General features: G+C 43.5%; 1 protein-coding gene across 1 annotated transcript in view; it reads right to left on the reverse strand.

The window, feature by feature from the left end:
• Positions 1 to 16,764, reverse strand: part of VWA3B (von Willebrand factor A domain containing 3B) — a 123,006-nt gene that overhangs the window by 14,607 nt on the left and 91,635 nt on the right. Inside the window, 3 exon segments of the mRNA XM_064481885.1 lie at positions 2,716 to 2,827; positions 11,348 to 11,531; positions 15,459 to 15,509. Of these exon segments, the coding sequence (XP_064337955.1) occupies positions 2,716 to 2,827; positions 11,348 to 11,531; positions 15,459 to 15,509 (347 nt within the window).

Genomic DNA, 16,764 nt, shown 5'->3' on the forward strand with positions numbered 1-16,764 from the left:
ACCTAATCTCAAATAGTTCAGAAAAAATAATGTGTGTGTTATGGGTAGAGTGAAGGAGACAGAGAGAGAGAATAGAAAAATAAAATAATAACGGTGGTAAAATAAATGTGACAAAATGTTAAAAATTGGTAAATCTGGGCAAAGAGTATGTGGGAGTTTATTATTCTTGCAAATTTTCTGTAAGTGTAAAATTATTTTTTATAAAAAAAAACTCTATAAGGGTAAAATAGAGTTGAAATTCCCAATTAAAGAAAAGATTCATTGACTTCGGTGCAAAGGGAGGAGGACTGAGGGGAGGGGAACAAAAATTAAGGACATCCAGTTACCCAGGCCTCATCATTTAATTCGGCAGAGTCAATATTTACTAACTAGCCACTAATCACAATAACTGAGTATAGGACTAAATTCAAATGTTTATTAACTTTAAAATGACTTATTTGAGCCACAAATTAAAAATTCCCAAATGGCCAAATCCCATGGAGCTATTAGGAGTGCGTGTCCCCTGCTTCTAGCTGCATATTTAAAACCACCAGGGCAATGATCACTGCCCACGTGGCCTCAGGTACTGCGGTGGCTAAGTGTGAGCCCCGTTTCCCCGATTCCCCGGGTGAGCGGCAGTTAGTCGTCTGCATTTTCTTATCATACAGGGAAGGTGCTGGGGAAAAGTTCGAGCAATACTACTTTTTCCTGGGACCTTGGCCAGCAAACTGATCCCAAGCCTTAATCCAGGCACATTGGGAACCCAGTCCTTTCATGTATTTCCATTCAACTGCCAAATTAGCCTTGGATCCCTTGCTACGGCTCAGATTCAGAAAACCAAGCAGGGCTGGCCTCCTATGATCACCTCTCAGCAAATCTGAGCCCCAGAGAAATGGAAGGTGCTCAGGCCCTGCTCTTGAAAAGCAGAGTTTCATTATCTCACACATTCAGATCCGTATTTACTCCCATCCCATCAACTTCCAAGCACATTTACCCAGTTTCAAATGAAATATCCTAGTTGTCAGCTCTACACATGTGCCTGCAGGAAACCCAAACTCCTGTTGAAGTATTTTCCCACTTCAAAGGCAGATTTGATTTAATTATGCTTAATAAATAATTATTTTTTAACTGGTGATTGACAGATAATGCCTACATGTAAGAGCAGCTATATTTCGACGTATAATCTCTTGACAGCTCTTCCTCAGGGTTCTTTCTCTAAGCTTTCTTTTCCCAGTAGGACTTTACCATGATTTCAATGACGACTTTTGTGTTGAAGTGTCAAAAATCTCTATCTCCAGACAGATTTCCTCTCCAGACTCTAGACCCTTATCTCCAACAGCCTCTCTGAGAACTCCAGTGCCTCATGGTGCACCTACAGCTCATCATGTCCCAGACACACCTCGTTATCTTCCTGTCCACACCATCTCCGACAGGTGCCATCATTTACCTTATGGCCCAAGCCAGGGACCTAAGTGACATCCTAATCCTCTTTGTATATACTCTTCACACAGCAATGGGAGAGATTTTTTCAAAACTTCAAGTATGATTATGTTTCTTCCTGCTTTAAATGTGGCTCCGCAATAAAGTCCCAACTTCTTAACATGACCCATTATGAACAGCCCCATACCCACCTTCTCTGAAGAGCTTTGTTACCGTCTACCCTTCCTTTGCATTCTAGGTCCCAGCCATAATCTATTTTATTTCTCCAGACATATGCTTTTCTTCACCTCTAGAGCTTCACACATACCATTTTCACTATCCATAGAGCTCTTGCTGAACCTCACCTGGCTGATTCCTTCAGGATCACTTGCCCCAGATGTCTTCAGCAAACCTCTTGGATCCAGCCACACTGGCTCCCGGGAAGAGGATGTCGTGGGCACTCCAGCCTCAGGACTTTGTACTGCTGTTCTCTGTGCTTAGAGCTCTCTCCCCTAAAGAATCTCATGGCTTTCCTGTCCTTTTTCAAGTCCTTATTCATAGGCCACCTTCCCCAGAAGCTCTTCATTAGCCACCATATTTATTTATTTATTTATTTATTTATTTATTTATTTATTTATTTATTTATTTATTTATTTATTTTTAACATTTTTTAATTGACTTATAATCATTTTACAATGTTGTGTCAAATTCCAGTGTTCAGCACAATTTTTCAGTCATTCATGGACATATACATGCTCATTGTCACATTTTTTTCTCTGTGAGTTATCATAATATTTTGTGTATATTTCCCTGTGCTATACAGTATAATCTTATCTCTTCTACAATTTTGAAATCCCAGTCTAGCCACCATATTTAGAATTGCAACCTTCACCTTGACACTCTCAACTCCCTTTGTGGTTTGATTTTTCTTCACAGCCCTGGATCTGAGACACTACATATTTTATTTATTTGGTTGCTTGTCTGTCTCCTTCACTAGCAAGTAAGCTCCACAAAGACAAGAATTTTCTTCTATTTCCTCACTACACTAGAATACTTAGTAATATTACACTCATGGAACATAATAGATATGTAGTAAAAATGTGTTTACTAAATGAGAGATTTAAAATAAACAAGTTTTTCTGGCTATTATTTCCCCACAAATATGAGAAGAAACCTCACCATCATTTCATTTTAGAAGTGGAGTACCTTCGTACAGCTCATCAAGTGTCAGTGTTTTAGGGAAAGCACAGTTTGAGAAATTCTAATTCCTGATACCACATTACTTAACAAAGGAATCTTACAAAATAAAACATCTACCTGGAAAATAAAAGCCATTTTCATCACATCTTGCAATCACCTTCTGGCCTTTGAGTGGATCCAGTTTTTTGGATTTGATTTTCTTTGTTGGAGTTCCTTGACTTTTCTGTTGCTTAAGAGAAAAAAAAGGATAAAACATTAATAATTGGTAGAAAAAGTCAATGCAGACAGTGAAAACCACAGATACAGGATAGCTTGGGACTCTACTTGAATCACACTGTTGAAGAATTATACAATGTGCACATACTATGTTCTCACTCTGAGTACCTTCTATTCTATGCTGTTGGGAACAGGCTCTTAAAAACTGAACTGATATGGGGACCACTGTACATAGAAAGTAAGGCAGAATTTGCAGCCTAAATCTCATCAAGCTTGTTAAAACAAACACAACGGTTCGTTCACAGAAACAGAGCATCACTTTCCCGGGATGGAAGGACATCAGTCAGGGCAGCTAGACACACCAACCCTTCAGTCACAAGGTTGACAGCACCTGTCCAGGAAGACGATATCCTGCTGCTTTTGAATCTTGCCAAAGACTTTAGAGACATACATACATGTATGTACAGCCCATGCCAGAGAACACTCTCCACCCTGTTTTGTTCCTGCCATGTGCAATACAAGGATGCCACTGGGTTTTAAAAAGAATCCATAGAGGATAAGAGTCAGAGAATGAGAACAAGACATGCTAGCACTAAACCAATAAACCAGCACATCTCCAGGCTTAGGTGCATGGGGGTAGCTGCATGCCAATTTCACTGAGGAAGTCAGGTGGGCAAGGACACAGGCAGTAAGGATGCTGTCCACTGGGCCATTCGATTTTGCCTTGTCTCCAAAATTCAGAGAATCCAATTCACTTCTCTGCCAGATTCCATTACCAAGGGATGTAGATCAGGATCCAAATGGTGCCACCCTCCTTTCGTTTCATTACTTAGCTCCAAGGTCATGCTCTCATGTTTGCATTGGCGGGGTGAAATCACTCAGTGTTTGATACCTTCGAATTTTCCATTTAACAAACAACGTTTCCACATCAGGTACAGAATGCATTTCTGTGATGTAAATAGAACTAGTCTTTGGCTTGGAATCTTGTTATAAAACCACTATGTATTTTCCTGACCCAAATCACTGAACTCTGCTGCATGCAGCCTCTCAGCTGTACCAGCGGCGGCTCCAACGTGCTTGTCTGTCCATGTTTGTCCCTAAAGCCGAGGAAAGTCTGTGACTGCTGTAATAGGATAATACATGTGGTGGCAGGCATGTTCTGACCTTTTCTCTGGCTAGGATTGCTGATTATTAGACCAGAACATTCGCAAACTGTCTCTGTGAATAATTCAACTCTTTTTTAAAACCTTGATGAGGAGATCAGGGCCAGCCTGGAGCGTTTTCTGACCTTCACTGTCTCTCCCCTTATTCAGATTTGGAGGGGTTTTCTCTATCACAAGAGGATCCAGGGTCTGCGTCCCTTTTAGAAATGAGCCCTTGAAAGAAAATGAGAAAAAATCCTCACGGGAAAATGTAAATCAAGGGTGGCAAACTCCTGCCCAACCCATCTTGGCAGCAGAGTGAGGAGTAACCGACGGTATATAAAAATAGATTTTAAAAAAAAGTTCCTGTTGTATATAGCACAGGGAACTATGCTCAATATCTTGTAATAACCTTTAATGGAAAAAAAATATGAAAACAAGTACATGCATGTATATGCATGACTGGAACATTGTACTGTACACCAGACTGACACGCTGTAACTGACGGTACTTCAATTAAAAAAGTGAGAGAGAAATGAAAGGCTTAGAGCGCATTCCTTCCCAGGGTATTTGCATTTTATCAGGAGTCAAAACCTTAGGCCAAAGGATGAAGCTCCAAGTGGAATTTCCTGCCTCAGCCCCTCCTGTTTGAAGAGGAAGCTAAATCTCCTTGCAAGACCTCTCACAAGCACAGCACATTGGCACGGGGATCACGGGGACAATGAGGACACTGGGTGCGCCTAAGGCTTAAGGGGGAAGCTTTGGCCAGGAGGACGTGCAGAGAGAGTTATCATCCCCTTTAAGAAGCCTTGGGCATTTAGTGTTGCTTTAAAATCCAAAGCAGACTTGCTTTTGTGGAGTTGTTTTTCCCCTCCTCCTTGGGGAACGTCTGTCATCACTTTAGAAGACACAGTCTGATCAACACACGTCCCCAAAACTTCTACGTGGTTTCCAACTTCCCTCTGAGGGGGCTGCTTCCCGAGCAGAGCTGTCTAGTCTTACCCTCAGCCCAGTGTGGTCCCTGGTGCTGTGCGAGTGGCCCATTAGGAAGCACAAGAAACAATCACAGGATGAAGCCCTGAATTACCAGACAGTATTCTAGTCCCCAGCCCAGAGCAGCACTGGGCTGTGGGGAAGAGGTAACCACCCTGAAAGCAAAAAGCTCCAATCCAGCCTTAACCAATAGCAACTCAAAGGGTTTTTGTGAAAGGGGGAACTTTTGGAGGGTGTTAGTTTTTCTCTTTTTGGTAGCAGCAAAGGACCCTAACCATAAATATGCATTATTCTGCTGAATGAAACGCTTGCTTCCCGAGCTTGAAGAGCAAACTTGTAATATCTTCTCGGGGAATATTCCCTTACTGTTCTTTGAGGGATGAAATGTTTTAAGTTATTTAAACCTGAGAATCACTACAGCTCTGCGATTTGTCATTCGGATGTTACTGCTACAGTTATCCCTACTCCAGGGGTGCACAATAGCCACACTCTGGAGCCACTTTTGTGTCACTGCCTGCAGTGTGGACCACCACCAGCTGGCTACTATGGTTGTATACAGACATCTCGCATGAGGCTATGGCATTAAAATAAAAAAAAATGCTTTAAGAAAATTTTTCAAGAGATCTCTGTGCTGGTTACTCGGGTCACTCACCAGGTCCATTCTCCGCCCGGCCCTGTCCGGCTCCACGCCCCAGGACCCCCAAAGACAACACGCTCCAGTCTCCCTTGCTGGCTGACTTCCCGATAGGGTGAGCCAATGGGAGGCAGGAGGTCAGAGGGCAGCAGCAGGAGGAGACTGGGGTATTGGCTCCCTCACTCCCTCCCTCCGTCTCTCTAGGAACACCTCCCTCTCCTGCTGGCGGGCTTCACTCTCACCAGCTTCAGTACCTGCACTTTCCCCCGTACCCTTCAAGTCTAGGGGTGACGACAACTTCCCGCTATCCCCAGTGCGGGGGTGAAATCCCCTGGTGGCCGCCTCCATCTCTGCGAATAGTCCCTTCATTCATGTGTCTTCACTTGAAGCAACTAAATGGGATGCTGTTCCTGCCTGGACCCTATGGATAAGCCCCCCCGCACTCATTTCATCTACTCCAAACAGGGAGGTCAGTGACCATCCCCAAACCTGTTTAGAGTAGAATTTAGCCAATGAAAAAAGATAAGCCTCATGGCAGGAGGGTGCTGGGGTCCACCCAGCTGAAATCTCCAGCCCAGAGAGTTGTCTTTAGCTTTAGAAGGAAAAGACAATCCGGTCACGATCTTTGTCCCTAGAGCTGATTTCCACCCCCCTTCCACTCGTGAACATCAAGATACTAGACAGACACCTTTTCAGATAATATTTAGAGTTGGTGGGAGTTTTTCCTCCCGTTGAATTTCTTTCAGTGGCTGGTGTTCCTGAGCTGGACCCTCTCTTAAATCCCTGCTAACTGTGGTGCAATCATGAAGTTGGCAGCATTTTCCCTCCAGCATCCTCACCCATCCCATCAGGGCACCTCTCTCTCTGAGATTTCAGTCCCCCCTGGTCACATGTCCTACATCCTCCCTCAGGTCCCGTTTCCAGATGTTAACTTATCACCGAGGTACTGGCTGAATGTGCATGTGTCTCTTTTTTTTTTTCATGTTTTAAAATAATATTTAATTCAATGGAGTATTGCTTAAGATATAATGTTAAATAAGAAATGATACGAAATATACATACAGTTGATTCTAATATCATTTAAAATATAAGTAAATTCAGTGATTATGCAGAATTGGATATAATCGATAGGCTTTCCTTCTTTCCACCCTCATTCCAAGTGTCATTCTCTGTGTGACGGCATCGCTGATACACAACCCAGACTGGCTAATTCCCCACCTTCTCCCCAGGGGGTCTCAAGTGTCCCTGGAGAACAGGTCACAGTCACCAGGGAGTTAGTCTTCCTACCAGACCCAGGAATCAGCAGGAGAGACTGAAGTTTCTACTTGTGGGATGAGAAAGGCTGACTAGTCAGAGGGAGTTGAGGTGTGATGCCTCCCTTGGCCCTTTAAAGAGGGGCTACTGAGAACTGTCAAAGGATGAGCTACAGAGCAGGAATGACAATTGGTCCAAATGTTATTCAGGAGCAAATATAACTCTGCTGATCCTGACTTTCATTTATGCAACTCAAAGAAATTCCTAAGTCTCCCCAACTAAGTCACAACCCAAGATAATGTTTTCAAATCCAAGTGGTCTCTGGTCGTCCCTTCTTCATTCTCCCCAGCCTCACCCCCATCCTCCCTCCCGCTATGCATTTTCCTAACCACCCTTCCTCCTGGATGGTTTTTCATGAAGTGGAGTGCTCAAGTCGCCTTCCCTCAAGGCCACAGACTCCAGATTCCTTGCCAGTCACAACCTGGAGAAGTAACCACGTGCAGTCAGCTGTGTCAGTACATTTCCAAGTCCTCTTTTAGTGCTGCTTATAGCTGCTTACAGCTTAACAAGATTTTCTGCCTCCAACATTTTTCAAGGCAGTCAAAGTTATGGGTGCAGAGAGCCTGTTGGATCTTTCTGGGCCTGGATTTTTGGGATTTGCTCTGGAGAACAATCCTTATTGACGAAGGAAATGTTGCAGGACAACATTGCAGGGGCTGCCCTAGATCAGGCTCCCGGAGAGAACTAGGGAAGATTAATTATAGTTCAGATGCCCTTGGTGACTTCCACCATATTGCAGCTCTGAGGGCTCAGGATTGGCCAATGATGCTGAAATCTACAATCATGGCAACGATAGGGCTCTGGTGAAGGGAGTTTTCAAGGGGAATGTAAAATTTCAGAATTAAGATCTCTCCTTTCATTCTGTAGTCAGTAAGCTAAGCGCCCATCTCCAGGGATGCCACAAAATCAGTGGATTATGGAAATAAGGGGGAACAATTAAGCATGGAATGTGCCCCGTGTAGGGTGCTGGGCAAAGCATGTGGATAATAGTTCTCACCTATGTCTGATCCTGGGGCCAATAAGGGACTGCTAGTGAAAGCCGGAGTGGAAAATCAGGGTGCAGACTAGCCAGACACTGGCATGTGTAGCCACCTCTCCCCATCTCTGATCCTCACCAACAGAAAAATCATGAAGCTCTCCCAAACTCAGGAACCACTGTAGCAGCTACTCTCGATGCCAACATGTGACAGAGGACAGTTATCAGAGAGCCACCAACATCCAGACTCCACAAGGCGCCCTGGAGTGGATCAAATCCCATGACCACTCCCTTCTGAACGTGCATGGGCATTTCTGATGGGGTCCCCTTCCAACCAACTTTGATTACCTTTGGCTACGTGCTATCAGTAAACTCTAGGGTGTCTTAATGAAAAATGGAAGGTTTCTTCCTCTCCAAATCACCATCCTTGATCAAAATCTTTGGTCTTTGCCAAGAGAATTTAAAATGAGACCCTATTTATGTATGAATCATTAAAGATGACTTCTATCTGTGATGAATTTTCACCCCAGGATCTCAAAGCCTTGCAATCTTGAGATTTGGTTCCAACCGTATTTCACACTGAAGGTTGACACCTGTTAGTGGGTCATGGGATCAAATCAGCTGGGCATGAAAAAAAAATGGTGAGCAGAAGTATTGTTTTAAGAAAATAATATACAAAGTCTTTCATCATAGAGGATTACTCAAAGAGAGGAAAGAACTCTGTAGATAAACTGTCAAATTATGAACCTCTCCCTGCCCATTCATTACCTACAGACAATTATCCTGGGGACATGGGTGCTGCCCTGGACAGACATTGGGGGCCTTAGACACCCTAGGTAGGGGCCAGGCAGGGAAAGGAGAGCCTTAGCCCCCAACTGAGAAAGGGGGCACCAACAGACCCATCACTTCCATTACACAAACTAAATGTCTCCTCCTGCTCTGGCACACAGGTCAAGTTCCCTCTAGCTTTTTTCTCTTTTCTTTCCTACGAAGATCTTGAAACAAAAGTGTTCACTTTCTACCTTTACTTTCCCAACTTCCATCCATGCCTCCACCCACTGCAAACTGGTTTCCACTCTTAAATTTCCACTGAAATTGTTCTGGCGAAGATCACGAACGATCTCCCTCTTGAAACGCACGCGGCTTTCCGACATCACCCCGCAGGACTTCTCAGAGCTCCTCGGTCGTACTTTCGTAATGGACACAGCAGTCATGGGCGATGTACGCTGAGGGCAGTTCTTGTGGAGCGCTTAGCGCTGCACACCATCCTGAGCACAGTCTGTGTGCTTGTCTCACAGCCATCTTTCTGGTGGGCAATGCTTCTTCTAATTTAAAGATGAGCACCCTAGGCTTAGAGGGCCTGAGAAGGTCCCACGGTTAGAACGTGGCAGTGCTGAGACGTGCGTTGGGGTCTGTCTGACTCCAGGCCCAGGGCTCTTGCTGCCTCTCCTCCTCGGGCTCTGGCACCACAGCTCCCTACCCTGGGCCTTCTGCTCCTCTGACTTTCCTGTCTTGGCCCCTTCCACAGTCTTCTCTTCCTCCCTTAGCACCTCAAATGACCTCCAAATCTATCTCCTTAACTCAGATTTCTCTCCTAAGCGCCAAACATGTGGCTGCCTGCTGACCTTTCTCACCCAGATGCTTTGTGGACATCCAAGAATCAAGAAGACCTAAAGTGAATTACCTTTCCCTGAAAACCCACTCTTCCTCTCATGGGACCTCTTCCTCTCATTCTTTCATTCATTCATTTGAATGCTTGGAAGTGCCTACAAGGTGCCAAGCAATACTCCAGGCACCAGGAGTACCTAGAACATGATGGACCAAGTCCCAGCCTCATTCTAGTGGAGGAGACAGACCATAAACAAATATGTGCACAATGTCCAGTGGTGAAACGTGCTGTGACGAAAACAAAAATGTGGAAAGGGGTTAGAGAATGACAGAGTGTTTTGAGGGGCTGTCTCCTTGAGGAGCAGAGGTGCAATGGATATGCTATGAGCAATGCCTCTGTCTCCCAGGTGTCCAAGACAGGAAGTTGGAGGGTATCCTCAACTTTGCCCTCTGGCTCACCCCACACCTTACTTTCCACCAACTCCTGTCTCTTTTACCTATTCCCTCCCCACTGTACTGGCCTGCCTCAAGGACTCAGCACCTCTCGATGGAGTTCGCACCTGGTTTTGGTCTTTCCCCTCTACGTTAGCCTCATCTGGCTGCCAGAATAATCTTTCCAAGACACAAATCTGTTACCAAGACACAAGTCTTCTGCTTGCCAAAAATCCCTCGCTGGTATCCACTTTCTACAGGCTTAAGTCCCAGATCCTAGGAGAGATGTCCAAGTTCCTTGTATTCTAGGGCCATCTTCCCTCTCCCAACTGTCTCCTGCCATGCCCCTGGTGCACATGCCATGTTCTTCCCACCTTCCTGCCTTTGCACAAGCTGTTTCTCTCACTCAGAACATGTCTCACACCTCCACCCTCAAATTCCTACACGTCCTTCCAGACCCAGTTTAATCATCCTCCTCCATGAAGACTTCCTCAACTCCTCAGCCAGAACCCCCATCTTCCAGCAGTTCTATGACTGTGCCTCTGCTGTCATATTTACAACACTCTGCTATAAGGACTTCGGTTTCATTTCTTCAATAAGCATTTGTCAAGTGCCCACTGCATGCCTGTCATCATTCTTGGTGCTACAGATACAGCTATGAGTAAGGCCAGACAGGATCTCAGCCCTCACTGAGGTTATGTTCTATTCCAGTACATCTCCTCCACTAGCAGGATTATGTAACAACAAGATTATGGTCATTCTGACTGCATCTATGTATAAAACCTATTCAACGAAAAAAATTAAAAGTAAATGATCTAAATAATCTGACTATACTACGAAAAAAAAAAGTAAAGGATCCAATGTGGTAATAAATAATAAGGCTGTCAAATATTAAATTTTCTTTTTAGAAGGTCTGTTTTATTAGCAATAATAATTGCTAATACTTATGGGTGGCTTTCAATACTAAGTACTTTAAAATGCTTATTTTACTCTCATAACAACCCTGTGAGGCAGCTACTGTTAAAACTCTTATTTTTCAGATTAAAAACAACAACAGCTAAGGTTGAGAGAGACAGCGTCACTGGCCAGGATCATGCAGGGATTAGGTGGCAGATCTGAGGCCGCACTTTGGTCTGGCTCGTGTCAAAGTCCAGGCTTTTAATCACTACATTATACTTCTGTTTAGTTTTATTTTTCAATTAAAAAATGTATTGTTAAAAAACCAGGCCAGATTAAAATCAAATGGTATTTCCTTTCTGTTGAAAGAAGTCCTGAGACCATAAGCGGGTTCACTCTAACTCTTAGAAAGCAGTGTGGTGAGAGATGGGAGAGGTGGGGGGAGGCCGGCGCAGGGATGGCAATGACTTGGGACAGAGGGGAGGGAGGACACAGACACGTCTCCACGGCACGCGCCTCTCCGAGTGCCCTGCTCACGTGATTCTCCTTCTTGGCAGCCTCCTGGAGCTCCATGGCCTGCTGCACATACATTTTCCCGGCTAGGATTTCATTCTCTAGCACTGACAGCTCCTTCAATGAAATGGGCCAATTCAACCGTTCTAACGCCTCGTTTAAAGTTGCCTTGTTTTCCAAGTACCGCATTGGTTTGTTTGCATCTAACCTAAAAAAAAGAAGAGGAAGAAACAGAAAGTGACTCTAATAGAAAAAAATATGGGAAGATGGTTTTTCAGTAAACTCTCCCCTGAGAAACACCTGTCAAAGCAGAAGTTAGGTGTCAGTGAACAGAATCTCAGCCGTGCCCTCTGGTCCATCAGGGCATTGGCAACCTGCACAAGTGAGAAAAAAATCATCTCTGAGTCTGAGTAGGCACTTTTCCCCATTACCTAATTTGGTTGTCTGATTTTATAGAAGTTTGATACATAGCACTTTTTTTCAACAATTTTTTTCAGCATATTTGGAAACCATTCCTTTCTCCTGAGGCCTAACATTTGGCAGAACCAAAAGTGAGTTTCAAAGAGATTTCACACAACTATGCCTAGCAGTGATTCTGGAAAACAAAACAAAGTGGGGGAAAAAAAAAAAAAACACCTAAACCCAAATGTTTGTCTCAGTGCAATAATTCTCATACTAGCTCATTTTAGCTATTTTTATCTCCTCTCCTCTTGTAAGCTTAAATAGGCCTAAACTTTCTGGCTTCACTGTTTGGTGCACAAAAAACAGAAGCCAGACTTTCTACCAGCTGATGGACAGAATGTGTGAGTCCAGGGGAAGCCAGTGTGGAATGGAGGGCCCAAGTTCTGGATTCTGTTTTCAGTACCAGCTACTTTTGAGTCAGACACTCCTGGAAGAAGTGGGGGGATTGATCAACTGAGAGAGATATGGGAGGAAAAGCATCTCCTAATTATCATTCTGTTATTGCTGAAGGTGACATTTCCTTTTTTTAGATATCGGATGTTGGAAGAGCACAGTGTAAACCCAGTACAACCACATGACTCAATCCACAAACAAACTTGTCTCCAGAAGACAGCAAAAATTCTTATTAAAAATCTAAATTGGAGTGATGTCAGCAAGACGGTGAAATAAGAAACCCCAGGCCCTCGTTCTCCTACAGAGACACCGACTTAGCAACAGTACATGGACCAAATTGTCTTTGTGAGAATTCCAGAAGCCAGTTAAGAGGTCACAGCCCTCCAGGAGCACAAAGCCAAGAAGAGCAGGAGTTGAGGTAAGTATGAAAGTTTACTGCATCTTGCCTGGCCTAGCCCCTCTCCTTCCCTGGCACACTGTAATGCAATTGGGAGAAAACTCTTAAATCCTGGCTTCTCCCTGGGGAGGGAAAGAGAAGAGCGGAACATGCATCCAACATTCTGGTCTTTTGTGGAGCTGCCCGAGAGACTGGCATCTGTCTCGCCTGACTCAGAGCACTAATAAGAATGGCGGTATACTTTGGATGCCAGGTTAGGGGCAGCTGAGAACAAAGGCAAATTATACCACCAGGTATTCTGCAGTACCAAAGACAGACTCTAGCAAGAGCAAAGACTCATGGGCTCCTGAGAAAAAAACAAGGGCAAACCTCTTTAACTGGGAAATTACACACACAGACCTAGAGAAGACATCTCCCCAGGAAAGGTACGCGAGGTCCGCAGAACCCCTAGTCAGGGTGACTGGCGGAGGTCTCCCCTGTAAGAAGCCATCTGTGAAGACTGGGAGGAGTGCCTGTTTTTTCCCCAAATGCCCAAATCTCACCTAAAGATACTAAAATATACAAAGAAACAGGGAAAGATGGACGAATCAAATGAATGAAATCAATCTCCAGAAATCTACCCTAAAGAAATGGAGATCTACGAATTATCTGACAAAGAATTCAAAATAACGGTTTTAAAGATGCTCAGTGAACTCAAACAGAATACAGATACGTAACTAAATGAAATCAGGAAAATGATGCATGAACAAAATGAGAAGATCAACAAAGATATAGAAACTATAAAAAAGAACCAAATGGAAATTCTGGATCTGAAGAACACAATACTGAATTGAAAAATTCACTAGAGAGGTTCAAAAGCAGACTTGGTCAATCAGAAGAAAAAAATCAGCAAATTATGACTATTTTAAGTCACAAATTGTTACGAGAGGCAAAGGAGGACATTATATAATGGTAAAATAGTCAATCCATCAGGAAGATATGACAATTATAAATATATATGCACATAATGTCTCTAATGTCAGAGCTCCCAAATATAGAAGCAAATATTAACAGAATTGAAGGGAGAAATAGACAACAGAATTAAAGGAAGAGATTTCAATTTCCATTTTCAATAATGAAACACCAAACAGAAGACCAATAAGGAAACAGAGGACTTAACACTCTAGACTAATTGGACCTAACAGACAAATACAGGACACACCACCAGCCAACAGCAGAATACATATTCTTCTTAAGTGCACATGGAACATTCTCTCCAGGACAAACCACACATAAAGAAACAAGCCTGAGTCCATCCAAGGCTTAAGAGATTTCTCTCTTTGATCTTTCATTTCCCTTAACACCAATTTCCGTAAGTATTTCTCTCTCATTTGATCTTGTACTATTATTGTCTATGTGCACAAAATATGATCATTACAAAGCAGGGCGTTCTCTGAGGGAAAACCCCCTACTTGGTTCAGCTCTCACCTTCCAGGCCATAAGCAGCTTTCTGGAAAGGTGGGACAGAAGAGCCAACGAGTTATGTGCACTCAACAAGGAAAGAATGGGCATCAGACTGATAGCACATAGCCCACTCACACCTTGCTTTCAACAGTGAGGAGGGAAGTGATGCCATGAAAGATAATAGAGTAGAAGAATCAAGGAATTAGTCTTTTTACCAAAACAACTACTGAACCAGCAATAAATGCTAGAATGAACTATTTTGGAATTCTGGAATGTAGTGGGATACAGCACCCAGGAGAATGCTTGCTGAAGAGAGAGGCTGGCATTTAAGGAAATCTCTGTCAGATCACTGGCTAACCACAGAGATAACACGACAATACTTCAGGGAGCCCCCATGACAAGGAATATAGTCTTTACAAAAACAGTGTGGAGAGACAAACACAGCCTCCATCAAATAACACCAGCCATTTCTGGGGAGGAAAGAGAATCTGATTTCCAGAGTTGCTACATTACAATGTCCAAAATGTTCAGTTCTCAACAAAAAATTACAAAGCATACAAAGAAACATGCAAGCAGAGCTCATCCACAGGTGGAAAAAAAGAAATGGACAGATCCAGACACTGGGTTGGTAGACAAAAGCTTTAAAATAACCATCTTAAAGAGCTCAAAGAGGTGAAGGAAACCATGGACCAAGGACCAAAGAAATCAAGAGAATGATGCAGGAGAAACTAGACGATATCAATAAAGAGAGAGAAATTATGAAAAATGAACTAAATAGAAATTCTGAAAGGCACAATAGCTGAAATGAAAAATTCATTAGATGGTTTTAACAGTAGATCTGAGCAGGCTGTAGAATCAGCAAACTCACAGATAGATCAAATGAGATTACAAAGTCCGAAGAGCAGAAAGAATACACGAATGAAGAACAGAGTCTAAGGGACACGTGGGATTCTGTCAAGCTTACCAACATATGTCTTATGAGAGTGTCAAAGGGAAATGAGGGAGAAAAGGGTAATGGAAAAACAAACTGATGTATACATACAACAGATACTGAAAGAAGAAGGAAATACTTTATATGCCACAACTTGGATGAACCTTGAAAACATTAAGTTTTTGCATTAACTAAGTAAAAGAAGCCAGACACAAAAGGGCACACGATGTATGACTCCTTTCATATGTTATATCCAGACGAGGCCAATTCACAGAGACAGAAGACAGACCGGCAGTTATCAGAGGGGGAGAGAGGAACAGGGAAGAATTACTTACTGGGCACAAGGTGTTTTCTGAAGTGATTTTTAAGTTTTGAAACTAGAGGAAGGTGGTGGTTTGCATATTTTTAATAACTTAAATACCACTGAATTGAACACTTTAAAATAGTTAATTGTAGGTTATATGAATTTCACCAAATTTTTTTTAAAAAATGAGAAGGAACTGGCTTACTTTTCTTTTTCTTCTTGAGATAATGCTCTCCAAACAATTTTATTCAAGCGCCTGTTTAAAAAAAATCAACAATTTTATTTAGTAGCAATACTTCATTTCATGACAAAAAGGCTACTCCAGGCAGGGAGAGCCCAAACCAAGCACCATCCCCCCCACCACCACTGGACCACACCCCTGTCACCTGCTTAAAGAGATTGGATGTGACCATCTCCCTCCCTCAGCATCAATGCAGAAGCCTCATGGCTTTGTGGCAACCATGCTAAATAGTAAAGGAGGGCGTAGCTCTCAGCTCCATCAGGTAAACCCAGGCTGAGAAAAGGCAATAAGCAAGCTGGACCTCATTATCTCTGCATGGAGGTATTTCTAAACACCCACCGTTTTTCTTCTTAAGGAAAAATATAAGTGTGCCCTTAGCCTGCCTTCTGTAGACATTCTTCTATCTGGTTGCTCAGAGCAAAAAAAAGAAAAAAAAATGTTATAGGGTCACAAATAAGAGGATTGGGACACACTTTAGAGATCACTCAGTGTGACCTCGTTTTCCAAATATGGCCGCTGAGAGGGGCAGACAGATGAAGCGCCTTACTCATCCAACACAGTGAGCTGGCAGGACTGAGACTAGAGCTCGTCACTGAAGGGATTTGCAGAGAGACGCCGGCAATCCGAGAGGAAGGAAGGAAACTGGTGCTTTCTATCAGGTAGTGACAGCGCCTTTTCTTGATACTAACCAGCGGTGCTTTTCTGAGAGCTCCCAGCCCAGTTCTGTACTGCTACATCACTACCCAAATCAGGCTTCCTGGAGTACCAGGCACAGAACCTGGCTCCACGGGCTGTGAGCTGCTGTTCCAGGAAGGAAAAAAGCTTCAGTAAGATGAGGTGGGAGAATGCCGCCACTCCCCAGGAGGCACGCTTCCTGAACCTTCCTGGAGTATAACAGCACCGCTCTCCCAGAGCTGCGGTGCGGACTCAACAAGCAGGTGTGTGCACGGCACAGAGAACTGTGTCCGATGCAGGTAAATGCTCTGTGACAGAAAGAGTCAGGAAGCAGGAAATATGCCAGCTCTGCTTCTGTCTCACTTGAAGTTTTTTGGTTCTTTGGGGCCTATTTGGAAATTGGGTTTCTTTTTTTTCTTTAATCATGTAGTTGATGTAACAATGATCAGGGCATCTAAGACGTGTGTGCATTTCTAAAAAAAAAAAAACCATTTAAAAATCCTTTTAAATCTAAACTTTGAGAGTGTAGGCAGTACACTTGGGAGGCTGGGAGTGTAGACAAGGACTTGGGAGCTCCAAGGGGTCTGGGTTCAAA

The sequence above is a fragment of the Camelus dromedarius genome, chromosome 33, assembly GCF_036321535.1.
Source record: "Camelus dromedarius isolate mCamDro1 chromosome 33, mCamDro1.pat, whole genome shotgun sequence".
Lineage (NCBI taxonomy): Eukaryota > Metazoa > Chordata > Mammalia > Artiodactyla > Camelidae > Camelus > Camelus dromedarius.